The sequence below is a fragment of the Triplophysa dalaica genome, chromosome 9 (assembly GCF_015846415.1).
Source record: "Triplophysa dalaica isolate WHDGS20190420 chromosome 9, ASM1584641v1, whole genome shotgun sequence".
NCBI classification, from domain to species: Eukaryota; Metazoa; Chordata; class Actinopteri; order Cypriniformes; family Nemacheilidae; genus Triplophysa; species Triplophysa dalaica.
This window is the reverse complement of record NC_079550.1, coordinates 14,448,246-14,471,813: the sequence shown is the minus strand read 5'-3', so window position 1 is coordinate 14,471,813 and position 23,568 is coordinate 14,448,246. Positions and strand designations below refer to the sequence as shown.

At 37.4% G+C, this 23,568-nt stretch overlaps 1 protein-coding gene across 3 annotated transcripts in view; it reads left to right on the top strand.

Moving 5' to 3' along the window:
* Positions 1 to 23,568, top strand: part of pitpnm3 (PITPNM family member 3) — an 89,248-nt gene that overhangs the window by 22,815 nt on the left and 42,865 nt on the right. For all 3 annotated transcript variants that reach the window (XM_056757012.1, XM_056757013.1, XM_056757011.1), the window contains exons 3-4: positions 10,319 to 10,423; positions 23,082 to 23,152. In XM_056757012.1, coding sequence (XP_056612990.1) covers positions 10,319 to 10,423; positions 23,082 to 23,152 — 176 coding nt within the window. The remainder of the gene's footprint in view (positions 1 to 10,318; positions 10,424 to 23,081; positions 23,153 to 23,568) is intronic.

The following is a 23,568-nucleotide window of genomic DNA, read 5'->3' as shown; positions in this document are numbered from 1 at the left end:
GTGAGAGTTTGAGTGCGTGTTCAGATTAGATTGTTGGAGATGTATAATGTAATCAGTAACCTGCATCTTTCCACATCTATATTTCATGAGACACACTTCGTATTCATTTTTAATGAGCCACACCAAAGAACCTCAATTAAAGACCAGATGTTACTGTAGAATGGAGTGCCAGATACTTATATCTTAATGCGTTCGCTGGTGGTTTTTTGCATTTAAAAATTTGGGCTTTGTTAAGAGGAACTTTATATTTGTCTTGCTGTTGTCAGCATCATTGGCTAAAGGTCATCTGAAGGTCATTGGAAGACTTTCAGGATTGAGGAAAGCAGTGCCTCACATTTCAACAATATACAGTGCAGCATACTTTGAAACGAAACAACATACCCTCAGGTGCTATACATACTTACGACATAAACACACAGACTGCATGATGTGCACATCTGCACATTAAGCGCAAAAGAAAGAAAAAACAAACCAACAGACATTTAGGGCAAAAACGTGATACAAATAAACCACAGTAGACCGCATTCAACATCAGAGGGCAAAGAAGTTGTGAAATATTGTCGATGTAATCATACTACTGTGCTGCTAATTACTCGTTAAACGTTTACATATAGTGTTAGTGCAAAAATATGCAAGTAGGGCAGTTATTGGTGCCAATGTGAAAACTGGATGTTGTATATGTGCGATCTCCACTGAGGAGCCGTTGATGTACAGCGGAGAGTGATCAATCTTTGTCTCCCTGATGTCAACAACCATCTCTTTTAGTTTTGTCAATGTTTAGAGACTGGTTGTTGACACTACAACAGTCTATTAGCCTCCGCACATCCTCTCTGTATGTCGACTCGTCATTTCTACTGATGGTATATACTAATGGCATTCCACTGTTTAACATTTTACCTTAAGAGCCACACTGTACTATTTAGTTAACACTGGATTGTTGTGATTGGATTTGTTCAAGTAGAGACTTTTAGCAAAAATATGAATGATACAAGACTTTATTTTCTTGAGACGCATCCGAATGAACCTCAATGGTTTATTTTGGCTGCCAGGATTAAACCGTCATACAATCCACACTAATGCTGTACAAAATGTGAAAATTCTGTATTTTCCTCTACTGTGCATGTTTGTATCTCCTCCTTGCCCCACCCTCTCTGAAACGTGGGGATTTTTTACAAAGCTCATCGCTCTGAAAAGCAAGGTGTGCTATGATTGGCCAGTTAACCAGTGCGTAGTGATTGGTCGAATACTGCAAGCTAGCGACGGAAAGGCCTCTTTGTTCCCAAGCAGCAATTGTACTGACAGGTGATAGAATGTCATCGGTACTTTCCTTATCAATTCGAGCCCAAATCTGATCCGCAAAATGAAGGTGATCAAGCCGATACATCAACTTTGCCACCGGGACTTGAGCAGGATGTTAAGGATTGATAAGGTTTTTAGTAAAAATATTATGTTAAATAGTGAAAAACTAAAGCTTCCTGTTTTACCTTTTATATACGACGTTATAAAGATTTGCCGTTCGTGATCAACCAGTGTAATGCCATGTCTCGTTGAGACTCAAAGACAACAAACCCAATTGTAACATGAAATTTGTTGCCTCTAGTTGGAACTTTACTGCTTATTAGGACTTATGTTGTCTTTTTTCACGTTGCACGATCACACAAAGAAACAACATGCGCTACAAACACACAACAAACTCAACTCATCTGGGAAATGCGCTGCACACACTTGAATATTTGGACTGTACAGTTTGGGAACAGCATTTTAAATAAAATGTTACCAATCGTTTTTAGTTTTCACATCTTTTGGATGGACAAACAAAGAGGCTTTCTTTACGCAACGAAACGCCTGCGGCGGCGATGATACAATAATATTTTCAAGTTCGCCTCCTTACTTGCGTATAGATATGGACAGTCTTAGTCAAGTCATACCACGAAATGACGTAGATTCGTGGGTGTATGGTTACACGAGGCGTTTCAGGCAGGTCTGGGTGAGCATTCGCTTTTAGAGAGAATGCATCTTTTGTTCGGCTCGATTTTTGAAATTTTTGTGTCTAATACATGGATGGGTAACTTATAGCACACCAAAGACACACAAAAACACGTTTTCGCACCATATGACCCCTTTAAATGTGTTTCTCTCTTTTATCTTAAATGTGTGCTTCTCTGAGATAACCATGCTGTATACACGTGTGCTCGTGCTTGTGTGTGTCAGTGCTTGTGTATATTGTGCTCAAGGCGTGTGGAGTTGTGTTTTATGCATGTGGGTGTGTTTAAACCTGTGTGCATGTCTATATTCTGTGTGTGTTCCCTTTGTTAACTTTAATGTTTGGTTTATAGTCAATGTTTCATGTACAGCTGCTTTGTAACATTGAAAATTGTAAAAAAATATAATAATGTAAATATAGTTGACTTGACTCTAAGCTTTGTACACTTTTCATTTTCATCTTCTTTTTAATCTAAAGTATCCAACAATGTGTACATCACACATATACAATTATGTGTATGTGGCTATTACCTCTCAAAAGACCTATCGTCACGCATTTTGGCTTAGGATTGCTGGATGGCTTTCTATGTGTGTGAAGGTGTATGTGACTTGTCTTTGGGTCTGTGTGGATATTCTCTCTGGCTGGCTATTGTTGACTCATCTCCACTGACCTGTGAGATTGACCCCTGTCAGTCAGTCTGGTGTGCGGTTGATCGGAGCGGAGAGCTGCAGGGGAATCGAAGCCTGCCTGACACACGAGCCCTTTTCATATGTATCAAACTCATACTCGCCATGTTTTACACCCTGCTAAACCTCTCATACCGTCGGGTCAGTCTTTTTTGAGTCAATAACTGTTATGTGTATTGGGGCTTCTCTTGAGAAGAGAGAGCAAATGAAAAAATACAGGCAAAACTGAATTATATAAATAAAGTATGCATTTGTCACTTGAGATAACTTGTGAACTACAAAATGTATTTAGAAGATTATTATAAGAATACTAGCAGCTTAGGATCAACGTTTTCTTTTTCTCTATGACTTTTGCTCCAGCAGGAAATGCACCAACACAGCAAATAAAGCCATTTACAGATTAAGTTCTCCCAAAAATTGAAAATTTGGTAATGAATGACCAACTCTCTAGTTGTTCCAAACCTGTATAAAAAGCCACAATTAAACACAGAAAGATATTCAGAAGAATGTTTGTAACTAAACAGTTATTGGACCCCATTGACTACCATAGTAGGAAAAATTACACTGATAGTCAAAAGTGCCCAAGAACTGTTTGCTATCCTACAAGTATTATTTTGTGTTCTACAGAACAAGAACAATTATAAAGTAATTTTTCCTACTATTGTAGTCATTGGGGTCCCAGATCTGTTTGGTTACAAGCATTCTTCCAAATAGAGTAACACTTTCTCTGTGTTCACCAGAACAGTTTATACAGATTTGGAAAACTCGAAGAAGAGTGAATGATGCCTTTAATAGCCATTAACTGCAGACTGTGTTCAAAATAATTCAAGCTTACTCCAACCCTTTCAGATTTTTTAAAACTGACATGTTGACAAATTTCTGATCCTGCTAATTCAGATCTGTTATTGGAGCGCGTGTGAGTAATAGGATTTGTCAGTGTGTCTAAATCGACCACATTTGTTCAGCCTAAAATTAGATGGGCTCACATTTGAAACTGTGATAAATTTCTGCTCGAGACGGGTTGCTGTAGTTATTTGTGCTGTATTTACTCTTGCTTTGCTTTTTGGAGTGTTGACTGTTCTACTTTCTTTATAGTTGGATACTAGCCCAGGGCTTTTAGCGCACAATGTCCATAATCACCTAGATGAATCAGCTAAGGAATGAGGCATTTATTACTTGTATCAAATTATAATGTATTGCCTACTCACATTGTCTTACAGTTTTAATATCTATTCTGTTGTCGCCTCTCTGCATTAGGGGTGAGTTGCTTGATTTGCATCAGCAGCTTGTAATTATGTATGTCTAGAGACATCTGAGAGCTGCTCTCCTGTCAGACTTCCCGTCTTCAACATGAAGTTGAGTGTATTTTCAGCTTTGCCTTCCATTTACATACATCTATGTCCGTATAGGCTGATTTGAGAACCCAGAGGGCAAATAAGTTAGGTCTAGGGGTCATGATGAAGTTTAGTTGAATCCCAAAATCAAGTTGTTTATATCATTAGCTCTGTGCTGCCAAATGCCAGTGGATTGAGCATGTGATTGTTATAAATGGACCTTTTGAAGATAATCCAGGGAGAACATGTTATGCTGAGTGTGTGACACAAAAACTTGTCTTGTGTTCTTTTTATATGGTTATGTTGGATCATTTATAAAAACTCAAAATGTTTAATTTTAATATAAAATGAAAAGACCATTCGTTTTTTTCTCTCAATGATTTGATACTTCTCTCAAACATGTTACAGTGAAAACAATTAGATAAACAACAAGATATTTTTTTCTACACGCTTATCTATGGTTGTTCTTCATAGGATTATCACATAACCACCAGTTGTTTTACCCACCTCCTATCAGCATGGTCCTATGACCCTCGCCTGTCTTTGATTCCTCTTATATTTAAAGCTCTAGATTGGGATTTTTAGCGGCCACCAGCGGTGACTTTGAGAATTGCAACAAATCTCAGTCCAAACACAACCGGTGGCCACCAAAGTACAAAAAGATGTCAACGGCTGAGACAGCGTGTCTTCTCATGTTTATGCAGGGAAGAGATCATGCGTGCATATACAGACTGTAGAAAGAGCTATATCTAATATTTATTACATACAAAGTGTCTGTGGATTTTAAAGTCCCTGTGAACTGGAAGTTGCGATCGTTTTTACTTCCGAGCGAAAAGGAATTTCATAGGAGAAAATAAGTGGCTTGCATTTCTCACTGCGAATTGATTGGATGTGTAGAACCAGCTGTTACATTGATTTTGAAATGATGGCAGCAGACTGACAGTTGAAGGGGAGGTGTTAACGGATGCTCCGGACAAACTAAGGCATTTACCAGAGATACTCATAGATATCTACGGAGATTACTACTCAAAGATTCTCTAAAAATGTCCCTGGTCCTTGCCCACACTGCCAAAGGTACCAAATGGTAGCACTGTGCTCGATTGGCCAGAAAACCCGCCTGACCTATTATCAAGAGGAAGATGAGAGACACCAGACAATGTAGATGACTTTAAGGCCGCTATCAAAGCAACCTGGGCTTCCATTTCACCTGAGCAGTGCCACAGACTGATTGCCTTCATGCCACACCACATTGATGCTGTAATTTACATTTTTTTTACATTTTTTAGTCATTTGGCAGACGCTTTCAGTGCACTTATTACAGGGACAATCCCCCTGGAGCAACGTGGAGTAAAGTGTCTTGCTCAAGGACACACTGGTGGTGGCTGCTGGGATCGAACCAGCAACCTTTTGATTTACCAGTTCAGTGGTTTAACCCACTAGACCACCATCTCACATCTTCAATTCATGCTAAAGGAGGCCCAACCAAATATTGAGTGCATAGAAATGAACATACTTTTCAGAAGCCCGACATTCCTGTTTAAAATATCCTTTTTTATTGATCTTATGTTATATTCAAATTTTCAGAGGAACTGAATTTGGGTCTTAATCCTCAAATAATCATCACAATTTCAAGAAATAAAGGCTTGAAATATTTCACTCTGTCTAATGAATCTATATAATATATGGGTTTCACTTTCTGAAATGAGTGACAAAAGATATTGACCTTTTTCATGATTTTCACATTTTTTAGATGTACCTGCATATCAAATTGTTCGATCAACCGTTTACACCTTATTTTAAAAGTGACCCGTTTCAGATATCTGCATTTACACTATACTCAGAGAAAACAACTGACAAGAAAAGAAGAAACGTCATTAACCACCATAACTTATTTTTTAAATACACTGCAGAACTATTAAGGGTAATGAAATTACATTTTTTATTGAAAATTAGTTGTTTGGAAAATGCTTCCTTGAGTAAATAAATATGTTGTACCAGCAATATGTCCAAATATAATGTGGAAATAGTTTGCATATAGTCAAAGTGCACAAGAGAGTACCAGAACCTTTTTTTCACTTCAAGCTCTGGCCATTACACAGAGATTTTGGAAAATGCAGGCATAATGTGTGCAGGGATTTGTTCCTCTGTGTGCATATACACATTAAGACACGTGACGTTAGGCTACTGTAATGAAATGTTGTTTATTTTAATCGGGAATGTAGCTGTCACTGTAAAGCAATTTTCCTGCTGTGTTTTTAGGTGGCTCAATTGTGCGGATTGGTTTTATTACAACTTTTATATTATCAGTGCCAAATACATCTAAATAAGCTATGTTCATGGTTTATTATTATGTAGCATTTGTTGTTTATTAAATGTTTAATTAAATACTTTTTATTTATTTATTGGTAAATGCAGAACAACGACCAACAACAAGAACAGAAGCTTACATTCTTCCAGTGTATGCTACATATAAGATAAATATTCATATGAAAATAACTAAAAGCAAATTGTTTATACATGTGTAGTGCAAATTAAAACAACGCAGCGGAGTTATAACAAACTAAAAAAAAAAAATACAATATAAACTGCACAGGTATTTGACGTACAAAACAATATGAGCTCAAAAATGCAACTTGTACTTTCTCAATCTTTGTTTAAAAAAGTTTTTTTATTAATTAGATTATTTAAACAAGGTGCAGACCGAAGGAAAAACCTGTCAATAAAGCAGCATGCAAATGACATTACAAAGATCATAAATTAACATTAACATGGTATATGTTAATCATGTTTATGTTGTTTGATGTTTTTTTAAAGGAAAAAAGTAAGTAAATGCTGGGTAAAGTATTTATCTTCTTAAAAGTTAAGCAGGTATCTGTAGAACAACTCGAGCCTCTATGCTAGGTGGAACACACTGTTAACCCGGAAAAGTGGGCACTACTCAAACATTTTGAGTTTAATAGGTTCTTGGTTTAAGTATGCATAACTTTCAAATTTTGATTACTGTTAATTTAAAGTTCTTACCAAATCTTAGAAAGTGCGACTTAAATATCTTATTTATCCATTTATGAAATTAAGTAGTTTTAGTAAAAAAATTGTTAATACATTTTTTAGGCTAATTAAAAAAAGCTTTTTAGAAAATGAAGTTAACATGACTTAATCTTCTTGATTATGTAACATGTGGGTTTACAGTTCAGCAAACTGTTTAAGTTTGCTTAGCGATCATGTTTATTGAAGCGATTTGTATTTTTGTTGATCATTTTGATATTGTGATGAATTTAGATTTTGAAATTTCAAACTTTAAGGGCCCTTTCTTGCACCCAGCGCAATTGACTTTGTACACCGACGCATGTGTCATTCCTATTTTGCACCCGCGCAGAGCGCGCTTTTCCCTCCACAGAAGCACGTCGCTAAACTAGTGAATGAACTTGCGCTCCCGGGGCGGTTCAGCGCAAAAAAGGAGGCGTGTTCCGCCGCAAACAATCCCTGGTGCTATTTTGCTTTTACATTAAACAATTGCGCCACTGACCAGAAAAAACCTAGTCTAAAGTCAGTGGCGCGTTGCGCGTTGTTCATTATGCTATTTTAAGGGCGCATGCTTGACCATGATGTATAGCGTGCACAACGCGCATACACTTTGCTCATGTAATCTACACAGATGCAACAGTTATTTTTGCAAATCATAAATTGTTACACTAAAAAAATATTAACACATGAGATGACGGAAATCATTGTGGTGTGCCACGAAGATGTGAAAAAATAGGCATAAATCTAGCTTACAAATTATTCAGGCTAATTGTAGTAATTAAGGATCAGACCTTTTTGCCCAATAGTGGCAAGACATATATGTATATAAGGACATCTGACAAATTGGTTTGTCCGTCAAGAACCAGGAAAATAAAATCGACTGAAAAACTGAAAAAACTGAAAGACTGAAAAAAAAGACTGTGAAATCACCTTTACCATAATGTTGGATGACGCTCTGATTGGTTTATTTCACGTTAGGCCCAAACCACACCTATGAATAATGAAGCTACATCAGACCAACCCATTTTAGATTTGCGCCGGGCACAAGAGCCATTTATCCCGCCAGGAAAATAGCCACAGCGCCGAGACCCGCCCACAAAGTTACTTGCGCTTCGCGCTTTGACACTTGCGTTTCAGATCGTTAAAATAGGGCCCTAAAACTGTATTTAAGCAGACAGCCCTATTTTCTTGTCTTGAGTTTCAGTTTGATGATTAGGAGGTTTGATGCACGATGAAGCTAAATACAATTTTTTATAGTTTAGAATAACTGGCGAACTAGCTTAACTTTTGTTTTCTGGCAAAAACATGGCAATATTCCCGGGATCATCTCTGTGTGGAAGGTATTAATTATGTACGACTCGCATTGATGGGTGAATATCCGATCAGCCCGTTTACATGAGTCACATTGGCACATATCTGATTTATATCCACATATGAATGTGGCCTGAAACCAATCTCGAAATATCCGAATGTCACTTAAAAGCAAAAAATCGGAATTGGGTTACATTACACTGACAGTATAAAGGGCCCCTAATATACAGTGAATATGGGTCTAGGCTAAAAGTAGGCTGAATTTTGGCTGTCAGTGAAAATCTATGTTTAACTAAAGAGGAAAGGAAGAGCGGAAACTCGATTTCTAGAGTTGTTTGTCCATTTAGGGCTACTGTATAAAACATGGCCGCGAATTCAATGTATGAAGGCCCACTCTGTATGTAGATAGAAATAGCTTATTCTAAGGTAGTGCAAACATAATGGTTCATTACGTAAGGTCTTTATACATCCAAAGAAATAGTTTTGTATATTATATTGCATTTCGGTCAATAGATCCTGCTAAAATTCCACATTGCTCCTTTATGGGTAAAAGAAGAGTTCAAGAATGTTAATGGATCAATTGTATTCCTCTGTGAACTCATTAGCTGCTGGATTTTCTAAGGATTCTCAGAATTCAGGTTCATATTCTTTTCAAAACCCTTTTATTTTTCTGTCTTTTATCCTTTCAAAAGGATTTCTCCAGCTCCTGTTCTTCACTTACACGTACAGCTGCAGTACTGTACTTTCTGTAAGAGAATTGAGCACTGTAAGAGTTACACAAGTTTTTTACTACACAGCAGTACAGATTATAAACCCACTAAAATGACATATTTTGCTTTCCTTACCGTTCCCATCAAGCTGTTTGAAAGCATGGTTGCACAGTTTTACATGATTCTGTTTTCTCTCGTCCATAGAGTTTTCTTTTTAACTCCCACCTTTCAATGCACACTCTTGCAATAACATTTGTGTGTTATCTTGTATTGCTTTATTTCCTCAAATAGGAGGTTGTGTCTATTTCAGGTACCAACCTGCTGTAGTTCCTCATTTTTGCTCTAAGCACATTTCAGCATTCACAAGATCTATGTTCTTCCCGCTCCCTCCAACAATCGTTTCGTTTGACATGTCTCAGTAACTCCCAGTATTTGGATTATGATTTGAAACCCTTTCAGCTGAAAGACCTCAGATCCTATAAGATCTCATGCAGACTAGTGTTCTTACTGCATGTGGGTGCAAAGAGTCTGCAACATTTCCGCCAGATATACTAGGTGCCTTTACACATGCAAATATGTTTTAGATCCTTCTGAATGTTGATGAATTGGGGTTTCTCTATAAATATTAAATACTATTTTAAAGTGGACATGAACCAGAAGTAACTATGGTATTCTTTTCCGTATCCTGACATATATGAGTGAAATGGCTTCTGAAATTAGAAAATAAATGTAGGGTGGGACTTGTTTTACCACATTGAGATACGATCGGATCGTGATTGCAGCTTTAAATTAACAAGATTTTCACCTGACAGTCGTGCAAGCATCCTGAGACAAACGATGGTTTGGGTGTGTGATGCAGTTGAGCAGGCCTGACGGAATCCTGTCGCTGCCCCTCTTTCACACTGACAAAACATTAGACGCACAACATTCTGCGACACACTGAATCGTAAAGCCTACATCTTCGTCCAGGCCTCAATCAAGAACTCGGGGGCTTTCTCACAAGGACCTGCAGAGTGGCTGATCACTCACTCTGTGTCCATTACCCAGACATCACTTCATAACTGTGTCTGTATTTAAAGATAATTTGATGAATCTTAATGGACTTTGATGCACCGCTGAGCTCCACATGAAATTTCCGATCGGAAATGAGCTTAGTTTAGAATCCAATGACATTGTCTCGATCTTTCTGACCGTGATCTAAATGACTGACTGACGCTTGTTTCTGCTCATGTCTCACTTGCTGTGTATGTATGTGTGTTGTTTTTCCAGAGGTGCTGGAGGGTAAAACGGCCATGCTTTTGGGGATGAGTCAGTGGAACTCGAATGATCTCGTCGAACAGATAGAAACACTGGGCCACATCGACCAGACTCAAGGTGAGAACTTAAACTCATCATTTATGCTTATGAAATGATGTTTATGTACATGAAGCCACTGAAAATGTTGAATGAATCTAATTAATCTGTCACGTACATAACAAAATGTCCAAAATCCTACCACTTAACCTCAAGTACAAGGGAGACTCTAATCTGAAATGACATTTCAAAACACTTCTCATCATGTTTGACATTAAACTCCATGTCACAAATATTGTTCAACCCCCTGGTTTTCAAACAGACATTTTCATTAACCGTGAAAATAGAGGAAACAAACATCAAAAAGCATTAAACGGCATTAGCTCTCAGCTGTCTCAATTGATTTTTCTTAGTCTTTGTAGTATGAGTCAGTGTTTCTTTCTTGATGCTAGCAACAGCAATCTTTTTGTTTCCAAGCTTTAGTTTTACTTATGCACCCTTATTAACTCAATATCAAATTCATAATGATGATAATTACCTACGGTTTTGTGTCTGGGTGAATCAAAGTCACGCTGATATTTGACCATAACATCCTATTGTGATATTGCTTTTATGTCCCATGTGATTTGTGAGCTTTGATATAAACCACTATATTTTCATTGGATGTTCTGCTATGTAATGTTGTGTTTGTTTGTAAATGGTGTGTTATTTTTCACCATCTCAGTGAAACTTCTTTAAGGATTGATCGTGAACTTCTCCTGTGATTTATTGCTTGTGGCAGATGCAGTGACAACAATTACGTATTGATTTACTTTTTTAGATTAGATTAGATTAGATTAGATTCAACTTTATTGTCATTACACATATACAAGTACAGTGTAACGAAATGTAGTTTAGGTCTAACCAGAAGTGCAATTAGCAAGTGCAGGATATACAGTGTGAATAAATACAGAATACAATATTAGGAAAATACTATACAATGGCCATGTACTATGAAAATGTGACAGTCTGTATGTACTATGAACAATATAGACAGAAGGCTATATACTGTGAACATTAATGTACAGGTGGTTATGAACAGATAACAATATAGACTATACAATAGTGCAAGTGACTTGAGTGTGCATTAGTTACAGACATTAGCTATTAAAGTTACAGTGCAGTAGATGAGTTGGTGCGGTTATTAAAGGTACAGTGCAGTACATGAGTTATTGAAGTTATTTTTAGTTTACTCGATTCATTCGCGCGTAAAGAGCGTTTTTTTTACAATTTAACAGATTGTCCAACCTGCTCACTCAATTTCTTCCAAGCAAGATCCGTTTTAATCCTGTTTTGATAAACTAAGATGTATCGTACAGCTCCGGGTATCCACATACATCAACGATGATTTTGTCCTCCATTGTTGTATTGGATTTTTGCCTCTGCTCGCTATCACCGCACTACTAGAACAAGCTCCTGATTGGTTAACGAGGCGCAAAATTTCGCCAAAGTTCAGATTGTTCAACTCGCTTGTCAAACGCCAGAAATTCTCAATTCGCGTCGCGTTAATCAGTATGTATGTTCCCTGGGATAGAACCAATGTTTTATGAGTTGCTGGCGCATTGCTAATAGAACTACAGAAACATAAGAATACAACTGATTCACTCCAATCCCTTTTTACTACTTTTGATGTAAACACGTTACTTAAAAGGTTTACCAATATAGTAGACATTCAGTTATATCATATAGGTGACTGGTATCACACAAACTAGGTCTAATAACTGACAATCATGGCCTTCTGAGAATCCTACAGCCAAATACATGTGTACTTCAGATTACTCAAAAAATCCTGGAAAAAAATAAACACTTTCATTACAAAAACTTCACTTACACTGCTCCACCTTCAGTAGGTTTGAGCAAGATTTCATTCATTAGAGACTCAGCCTTCTAAACCTAGTCCACAAGAGCAGTACAATACACTGCAAAGAGACTTAAAATAATCTAGACTGTGTTTTCCAAAAGCATCGTAGCCTTAAAAAGCATGTGACCAGTGATCCCATTTTTAACCTTTAGTTAGTGTGTATTGTTGCTGTAAGAGCATAAATAATACCTGCAAAATGATAAAGCTCAAAGTTCAGTGCCAAGCGAGATATTGTCTTCAACAGAATAAGCTTTTTAAGGACTACAAAGAACGACTGGAATTGGACTACAACCCCCTACTTCCCGAGAACATGATGTCACTATTCCGACTGCCTTTAATAACCTTCGCCCAAAGGAATACGGCAAAATATCGGCAAGGTCTTCCTTAGAGAAGAGGAAGAGCCGCTGGAGTAGTGTTTGGTTAGCAGAGATGTTAAACATTTGAGTGAAAAAAGCAAAACTAACGCTTCTGTTATTACTGTTAATTAATATAACCGGTCTGATGCCATTCGGTTCAGTGTCATTCCCCTCGCCATAGTAGGAAAACATTTTGCGATGTCTAACAAAGATTGACGTTTGCTCATGCACTAGCAGACCTCCTTTACACAATCAATCCGCATGTTTTAAACTGATAAAGTGAAGTTGACGCCATTGTTATCGTTTTTTGCTTAAAGTTTTTGAATACACGTGCACTGAGAGGGGGACCACCACTCACAACAGCCCGAGAAACAGAAGCCAATCCAGAAAGACCTGGTCAGCTTTACCAATCAGAGCGTTTCGGAAGGAGGGACTTTATATAGACCAGAAGTCCAGTCGTTTTGGTAGAAGTGGCACAGCGATGCACAAAAGACTTGAAATATGTGAAATATAAAGTGTTTTTTAAATTAGCAACATGAACATCCATTGTTAAACACCCCAAAAACATAATCAAAGCCTCAAAAATAGCCAAAGACTAGGTGGTACCACCCGCATGTCCATTGATCTCAAATGTTATAAAATCAGTAATACAGACGGTTACATAAGACTTTTTACTTGTGTGTCGCTGTCTAGCTTTTTATCAGTCAAACAAGCTCATTGTATCCTTCTGTACTTGACTGGCTTGTAAAGGCACAGAGGTTGAGGGATTGCTCTTATTCCATCTATTCTTCCTCTTTCAAAGCAGCAGGTGCTTCGATAATCTGATTTATATCGTCTATTCTACCATTTCTCATTGCTCGATTTTAACGGTTCAATAAATCAATGTAACGATGGCTGTTAAGGACTTTTTAAGTAGACGTTTTAGTTAATTGCACTTCCTTACAAGTTCAAATCTCATCAGTCTGGAGCTTCTCAAAGTACTGTTTGATGACCTCATTGATGACCTGATTATTTTAGGAATCATGACAACTGAAGCCTGATAGTCATACAGTTCGGGGATCTGTAATCACAGTCTTGGAAAACTGCGCATCCCTGTTTAGGGTGAAGGTTCTCTTTTTATACATTTGCTAGTTCATGTAATTACGTTTCAATCAATGGCATTGCTCAATCATTTTGATTCAAGTGTTAATTTGCTGTAGCTGTCTATGGCCATTGTGTAGCCATTGTGATGCTTGTTTATAAGAGTACAGGTGGTTGTTGGAGGACAGTCCCTGTGAAACAGAACCGTGTGGACGTCCATTGGCGAAGCCTTGTTCGAGAGTCCATTTAAACTGCATGATGTTTTAGCTCTGTCTTTTATCTCTGGCTCCGGCTTTGCTCATTTCCCTCCCTACTTTCCTTCCTGTTGTGTCAACCCTGTTGGAAAATATTGGACAGCTCTGTTTCTTTCTCCAAAAGCTGCCACTGTGCTGGAACTCTGAAAACAATGCAATAGACTAGACTTGCCAAAAAAAGCTAAGTAACATTTTTGTGTTTTCAGTGATCCAACAGTGATTTTTTAGTATTGCTTGCAAGTAGGGGTGAGCATGTCCATCAAAGCAACAGATATACAGAAAATACATTTAAATGAGCTGTTCACCCAAATATTAAACTTCTGTCTTCATTTACTCATAATAAAGTTCCAAATTTAAACAATTTCTTTGTTTTGATGAGCACAGAGAAAGATATTCTGAAGCATGTCTGAAAGCAAAAAGCTCTTGGCCACTTTTGACTACCATTGTCATTTTTCCTTCCATGGTTGTCATTAGTGGACAAAAACGGTTTGGTCACAAGCATTCTCTGTCTGTGTTAATCAGAACAAAGAAATTAAGGGGCGATTCACATTTCGTGCCTATATGAGTGCGTTTGTTGCGCATCTACATTCAAAATTAGTGGTGCGGATTTCAAAAGATTTGAGCGGTTGATTTGTTTTGTAGCATAAGAGCCTCCACTGATAAGAGGAACAGGAAGTACCAAATCTCATCTGGCTTTCACAGTCACGTTAATTAAAACAAGAGTGTATTGCCTTTTGATTTGTTTTGTTGCATAATAACAAAAACCTATTCAATTTTCTCTTCCCCTTAACATTTTACTCAAGTTTTCAAATGTAAATCACCTAGTCGATGGCATTGTTGCAAAAACAAATGCTGTCTGACATGCCGTCCGGCTTGTGATTAGAGCTCAGGCAGAATATATTAGCACAGAATAGTGATTAAAGCAGAAAGTAAGACCCCTGATCCAATCACACACATTATCTGCTCAGCTTATCAGAGCAGCCGCGGCCGTCACTGCCGGTTCCTCACAGCGGCCGAGCCTCATTTGTATTCTGCCCCACACGAGCTCCCGCCTCAACGTTTTTTGACATATGCCTCTTGCAGGCACAATCTCCCTCACACGCTAATTCCCGTTTAATTACTTTTCTTTGCTTTTCTTTCTCCGTCTAAATGTAGAGTGCCCCAAGCAGGGAAAACTGAAGAGAAGGGAAGCTAGGAACAATGAAATGAAACCACCAAGAAAAATAATAGTGGAGAAGGGAGTCATAAAACCAAAATATGCATATGATGTAGCGTACAGGCACTATATTATGTGTATATACAGTATTTTATATCATATTGAATATTTTATTTTATTATTCCATACACATTGCATGTATATATGCCACTGCATAAATTCAAAGAAGCCAGTCTGTTATGATGGATTATCCTGTGCTGGAACAGAGAGTAAACAATCTCTGATAAAAGAGACAACACTACTTCAGAAAGGTAGCTGAAGGGCATCATTTGTCAATGGAAGGTAGATGCTATTAAAATGCATTCTGTATCCTAAAGAAATGAGCTTGTTTTGAATCAGCATTGCAGGCAGACCCTGTTGTGGCGTGTCTTCCCTGTTTTATGCATTTGGGTTCTGTGAGGATGTGGAGGCGTAGAGGTGAGGACCCCGGTGGACAGGTGTTAGACCTGAACTCATCTATCCTGTAGTGAGAAGGCATGGACTTGTCTTAACACACCGGGACAATGTGCTCACTCCTCTGCTTCAGTCACATGAGACTTCAGGTTGAATTTAGCTTATATGTGCATTTCCAGTGAATTTGTGGATAGATGCAGTTTGGTGGTTTGTCTGTGTGTCTGTGTGCGATAACGTTGTGGATATGTTGAGGATGTTTCCAAAGAGCATATTTCTGTCCATGGTAAATATGATAAGTTGTAAGCTGCTATTTTAAACATTCTGCACCTGGGATTTGCTTCAACCAGGTGTGATGGCTGGCAAGCAGATGGTCGCGAATGTCTACCGTGCCCTTCTTGAAATCACAAACCTTTCCCATGTCACAGTAAGGCCAATATCATAGTGATAGTGACAGGCTCCACCTGTTTAATAAATGTCACACCGTGTCAAATCCTTTACTGTTGACTTCCAGCTTAATTATCTTAATAATCCAGAGGTCACAAGTGTACTGTAAGTCACAACCCTAATATAAGTAAACGCTTCAAATGCTCTGCCCTTACACACACAGCTGTGATGCTTTTTGTTGTTTTTAGATTATGTTGGATTTATATGGAGTGGAATCTTTTCAAGAACATGTTGTCATTAAAAAATCACTACTTTGAGTTTGACATGCAAAACACAATGACGGTGACATCCGAAAAGGCATCATTAAGGGAATGAGTGTGCCAAGTTATCACCACACGATGTGTATGTCAAACATGCATGACAACGGCAGGGCAAATAAAGCTGTAAACTGTAAACAGTGAGATTGTAATTTGCATGATTTATTCATTCTGCAAAGAAAACAGCATCCAGCACCACAGAAAAGAGGAACATCAAAATATTTTATTGGGTTGATGTGGTGCAGTGCTCAGTGAAACATTTTACTTTTCAAAAGGTTGCAGACCTTAAGCCTGGTACAAGATGATTGATTTCCTCAGAGATGACGTATTTACGTAGGCCAACCTGGAAGTTAGCGCCACGCTGAATCCTTCGATCAAAAGCCTATGAATTTTACATTTTGGAGATAACAAATAATAAGATCTGTGATTAACAAATGATGTTTACACGTAAATAAAATTGACAGGTGTAAAAAGCTAACAAGAGGCTTTAAACAGACTACACTATGATCACTCGAAAGCAACGTCATGGCCATCTAGCCTCAACAACTTTTTCAAACTTTATTAAAAACGTGTTCCTTGTAAGTAATTGCTCTGTTAATTAATCCCCAACAATGATTTTACACATTTGTGCCCATGTTGCATTATTTGTGAGATTTATATGCGTGATGACATCTAATGTCCCCGCTAAAGGTAGTAGACGCTTTTAGCACCTTGTTAGAAACCATCGTTATACAGACACAATAAAGGTTTAAAAAAATCACAAGGAGGTTATAACTTGTGTGTTTTATTAGAACGTGAAAATATATGTTTATCCACAGACCTTATTTAAGGTCAAATTTTACAACAAAAAAAACATTTAAATAAACTTGGAACGATGGAACCGGAAGTCCTAAAATGCTAACTCGCTTTCGGAGTTTGCATACAAAAATGCGTCTTCTCTGAGGTACTCCATTAATGTGCTCATATGAGGTTGGTTTAGTCTGATGGAGATTGGAGTGTTGCATTAAAGCCAATTTAAATTGATTTATAATTGAGGAGGACTGAGAGTGCTGGTTTTCATGTTGATATGAGAGGTTGGGTGTGTCTTTTTTTCAGATATCTTCATTCTTCTATAATCGCAGGTGATTTTGTTCTTTGACTTCTGTTGCATATGGAGGTGCAGAACAATTTGGACTCAAATGTTCACATGACTTGAATAACCTCATGCATGGTTTAGGGATCAGACTACGATCATGTAATTTTCAAACCTTTCTTAGTTGAGTTTGACTGACATGTTATAAATACAGCTTCTTTTTTGGACTAGTGTATTCACGTCGACGGTTCCTCTCTCTGCTATAAGATTGCTGAACGACTGCATGTACGTCAGGGTTAGATGTATGTGATGATGTAATCTCTACATTTGACTGTTCGATGCTCCTTTCAGTCTCTGCATTACTAAAACAGATCTGTTAGCCCAGGTTGTATTTTTGGCAACACATTGATGTTTACCGCATGAATGCATTTCATAGACATGCTTCCTGTTTAATGTCTTTCAATCTCTCTTAAATTCTTTTAAAAAAAGCAGATTTGTTATCTCTGTTGATCCAGTAAGCCCCACCTTAAATGTTACTTTCCAATCCTACTGTTGCTATGTGCAGTATTATCAGACAAGCTTTTCTCCTTTTCTGTAGATGTATATGGAGTTTTTAGGATTTCTTAATAATACAAACCTATTTACAGATAAAAGGATAATCACACTGATCCAACAAACACCATCAACACCATGAATGTTTAACTGTGTTTTCATGGTTTGTACAGGTTATCCTGGCAGAGATCGATGTTTTGTTTAACTGTGTGTTTGGGAAAGTAGTGCATTGGGTTGATAGATACACAATTTACCTAGAGGGGTTTATATATCTTTTTTTTTCTAAAAATGCATGCAGGTCTTCTTATTGTCAACTTGTTGGCGATTTGATGTCCATTGAGAAACACTCAATGTCTTCGAGTGGGTGTGCTTGGATGATTTGTTTGTTTTCTATTTTTTTAAGCTGTGCAATTTTTCGATGGCAAACTCGTATGATTTTTTACATCTGGTTGTGACGCAGAAAGAGAGACACACTTAAAGTTTTGTGTCTGCACTTCTTACAGCCAGGGGGGGTGTGTTTCAACATCTTGCACAATAGCACTTTGGTTGACCCAATTTTGAAATATATTTGTTAGTTTGCTTTTAGAGCTGCAGTTTTACAGTAGCTTTTCCTTTATTGGATCGTCTGTCCTGTCTCTCCATCACATGCTTTTCCTCAGTTTCTCTCTGTTTCTATTTGCTCTGTCCCTCATCTTCTCACTACTGTTTCTCCTTACAGGATGTCATAAATCAGCAGGGGACAGTTCTAGGTGACTGGGCTGGTGGTGGGAAATGGGGGACATGAGGTAAAGCAGGACTGACAGGCAACTCCAGAGCAGAGTGAATCAGAACACAATGTTCTCATTGAATTTATGAAGGAGTGACATTCTTTAGCAGAGGCAGTGCGGATGGCGGGGTCGGATCAATACTCTGCCTTTCGTTTGGCTCTGCACCCACCTTGTCATTTCATTGTCCTGTCGTTATTTCTTTTCATCCTTTTCTCTCCATTTCTTTCCAGTAACATTCTCACCCTTTGAGCCATTTGAAACTAAGCAGCAGCAGTTCTCTGCGGAGTCCTCTCAGCTCTGGTATTAAGCCCCTGTTGTGGAATTTCCTTTCATTTCACATGAAATTCACTAAAGTACAGCTCTATGCTAAGAATAAACACAGAATTTTGTTTTAAGTAGATCCAGTACAGAAGGTCTCAAAGTGCCTACTGATGTGTACAAGAAGATTATTAACTATTGTCTGTCTGTCTTGTAGTGTCTGTCTATCTATATAGTACACATGTATGTAAGTGTATTAGTTTATTAGTGCTGTGCATTTAACACGTTAAATATAATTATCTATAACAAATTTTAACGCATTTAACACACCCGCCCCGGCCCAGACATAAGTAGCTCACCTTACATATCATACAGTTGACTGGTGACAAATATGATGCTGGCAACAACTGACTGCGTGATATATAACGTACAGAATACGGTTAGAAATAACCTAAAATTAAAGATATCTGTGCAAAAATTTGACTCATACATTATTAATTATGCAATCACACAAGCGCAATATCATAGCAGTGCTATTTTGTTCAGGAAACTACAAGTGCACATGTCTGTTTTATACAACAGTTAATTAAACAAGAAACTTATTTTAAGTTACATATTAAATAGACAACATTTTCTGTTTTCCTAATTATCCTTATAAATAGTGGATAGTTTGCCCCAAACAAATTCAGCTTATTTACTTTTACTTAGCCTTTCGTTTCAAACTTGAACTACTATTTCTTTGGGGAAAAGGAAGATATTTCTTAGGAATGTTAGTAACCAAACTGTTTTGGTCTTTAAACTGTTTTGGCTTCTGAACATCTGTATTGTCTCATTATAGCTTTAATTATATTTTGGCCCCAAATGTGATTAAGACATAACATCATGTTATTAATCAGACTACGCATTTTTTCCTTTTTTTGGCCCTAATGTTTATTTATATTCGGATGATTACTGATTTTTGTTAATACTACAACATCGAAATACTGCAGTTTAACAATCAACAGAATAATATTAGAGATGCACAGATATATCGGACAATAATCTGTATCGGAGAATAAAAGTAATTTGGATTCAGCTCACGACCGATAGTTTAAAAACAGCCGATGATCAGGGGTGATTTATTCTGTCAATCTATAGAGGACAAGAAAACACAATGAGTTTGTGTATGGAAAATGTTAAGAGACACCACCAGATTGATGTTCAACATTAATCGTCATTACATGAATTAACATTCAGAAAGTTAAGAAATATTCATTTAGAATTGGTTTCGGGTGAAGAAATCTTGTATTTCTAGTATTTCTTTCATTTAAAGGGATAGTTCAGCCCAAAATGTTTTTTCAATTCTTTCATTATTTAATCAACCTCAGATTGTTTCAAACTGTATAAATTTCTTTGTTCTGCTAAACAGAAAGGAAGGTCTTTAGAAGAATGTCAGTAAGCAAATAGATCTTACTGCTATAGTATGGAAAATAATAATATATGTTTTTATAATACCATCTATTCTGGCTTAAGTTTTCTTTTTCATATTTATGTTGCTTTATTATAGTAACTACTGACAAAGCAAATTTAATTGCTGTAAATTGAATTAATTTAATTGAATATTCTTTGTACTCTATTTATGTGTTCCACATAAGAAAATATGTAAATTAAAGATTATAATATTTTCTAACAACAAAAATAGAATAAAAAATATATTTCATCATCTTCAATGTAGTCACCTTTTGCCTAGAATTTGCATAAATGTTGGCATTTTATCAAGCAACTCTTGAGGTTTCATCCAAACAGTATTGAACAGCTATCGCATTATTTCTGGGCTGCTTTTCCTTCATTATTTAAATTTGTTTTATTTTTTATTTTAGTATTGTAAAGAAAGATATTTCTATACAGGTACGTAAAGTAACAATATGGAACATTTGCTCACGGGTTTGCCCATGTGGTTGAAAAGCGCAATTGTCTATTATTAGTGTCATAACTGTTGCTGTATAAGCTTCCCCGTGTGCAGCGCAATACATGTGAATTTGTTTACTAAGCTGTTGAAACAGATATGATGGAACGAATCTAGAAACGTCGTTTGGAAGCTCTTCCACAGGCAGGGGATGGGACAGAATTAACACAGAATTAACAGTGTAGTTGTAGCTGCTATGTGTCAGGCCCTGTCTCTATTTTTTATTATTTTTTGGTTTGTTCCCTTTAACTCCCTCCCGCCTGGTCCTGGGTTAAGCTTCTCACATCAGCATTGGTAATAACACACACATGTTCCTCATTTCTCTGCCTCCGTATATTTACACCATTGCTTTCCTTTACTCAGCGTGGCGATGTAGTGTTTGTTTCTCACATTTGGATTACTGATGTTTGTTCTCTCTACGTAGTATTTGCAACCAGGATTTATTCTCCGCATCTCTCTTTTGAGAGAGCCGGTTTGGACCTTTTCTTCCGTTCGCCATTTCATTCTCTCTACCCTTGTGGTTATCGGCATGTGTCGCCCAGCTGGAATAGCCTATTTTGTTTCTGGATTATTTTTGTTTCATGTTTTTTGTTTTCATGTTTTTTTTCAATTCCTGCATCTGAGTCCTTACTTTTTCTGACACTATGAGGCTGCTCAGGTAGCAGCAGGTGTAGAAATTGTCCTGTTAAGAGTTTCTCTAGCACTGAAATAATTTTCAAGACATTTTTTTAAGGTCGAAAAACGACAAAGTGTTGCTATTAACATACACCTTCCTGAGATTAAAGATTGCAAAAGAGATTAAATTGTAAGAGCATGAGAAACATTTCTCAACAATATTGTATTTGTATAGTAGATGTCTGTCCGTCTATCTGCCTGGCTGTATTTCTGTCTGTCTGTAAATCGGTCTTTTTTACCACTGTTCTACCGTATGTGGCGCCAGATGCAGTTGCACTAGGGTGAGACCCTCCATGAACATCACTTACATTGATGTGTGAAGCTGAATTACTTTGAATGTTAGCAGACAGTGGGAAAGTGGCACTGAGCTTGCTAGCAGAGCATCTCATGTGCAGTGTGTACAGTGTTGAGCACTGAAGAAAACAGCTCTGCTCCCTGCCTGTTTTCTTCACTGTGAATGGAAGCCTGCAGCTGGGATGAGCTTAGACTCAAAGGAAGGGTTTCCTGCAGTCGGGTATGGCTTTTCATGAACACAATTGCTCCTTGGAGACTCAGTGATTTGGCACTGAGTGAAGATGTCATTAAGGGACTCTGCCTGGTCTATCATGGGCACAGTCTATGTGATGTCATACCAGCTCGGGGTGTCATGACATCATCATGGCGGTCCAAATGCGTTCCCCCACATACAAGTGTTTATCTGGATGGGAAACCAAATCAACTCTGTGTTTGTTTGAACAAACCGGCGTGTTCTCATTCCAAAATTACAGGATTGGATTCTGGGCAAGCACCAAAACGTCTTTGAAAAGTACAATAGTTCAGATAAACAAAAATCTGCATGGCTGCTGTGGTTTTCAAATATGAGTGGGTGCTGTAACTTTGAAGCACAGCTTTTTAAGGTTTCACATGATTCATTTCATCAATCGGCTCTGTTTTATGTGCTAGAAAGAAGTTCTTTATCTTCATGCTGCTGCTGCTGGGCTGTTTAGAAACAAATTAATGAGCAAACAGACATTTTTTACGACCTTCATCGAATGAAAACCATGTGGTGTGCAAATATCCAACATTTCACGTCTGAAAGCAGATTAGTGGTTCAAGATGGTGAAGGGGACATGGGCTCCAGCTTCATGCTGACAGAGGGGCTGAAAATTAGTGTGAAAATGAAACTGAAGAGCAGAGTGGAGACTATAGAAAGGTAGAAACTGGTGTGGAATGGTGAAGGTGATTTTGACTATAGGCCAGAGAAGGTTTGATGAAACTCGAAGGGTGTGAGTTTTCCCTATTTACATCCTGAAATTTATTATATGGCTTTGTTAGTTTTTGTGACAACATGTGAGGTGAAATAAAGTGGTTTGAGGCGAATCAAAAGCTCTGTTGCTTCATTATTCACTTCATTTGAAGTATGAACATGCGTGTATGGGTTTTTGGAGTATATTTTAGTTATACGCTTTGATTACTCTGCATTATTGAAAAGTGGAGCTTCATGTGATCAGTAATGTGCTTCAGTTTGTTGTTTATCTGTGCAACCGGGCTTCAATGTCTCTCTGTATCTCTCTTTTTGTCTCATCTATAGAGAGCCTCTACCATCTCAGACGGACGAAATTTCTTCCTCAAACAAGCATTGATGGTCTAGAAGAAACTGAGGTAAGATGTTATTTCAATGTTGTAGAGTGTGAAATTCAGCTCGATTCTACTTTCAAACTTCGTTACATTAGTGTTGAACTAAACAAAGTCTGAATATTTTTTTTTCTTTTCTTGTTGGTCTTAAAATTCCATTTTAATTTAAAAGCCTGCGACGACATGGAAATTCCAAAATTTAATGTCTTAATTTAAATCTGGAAATAGACAATACTTTTTAAAACAATCATAGAATGAAAATAAAATAAAAATAAATTGCATATATTAAATATAAAGCACTGCTTAATTTTTTATATCAGTGTTACTATTACATTAATATTTTTGTAATTGGTAATATTTACTGTAATGTGTGATATTTATGTGATTTAGCAGTTCCCGAGTCAAAACATTCATCCATCTCAATCAAGGATAATGTTTAAACA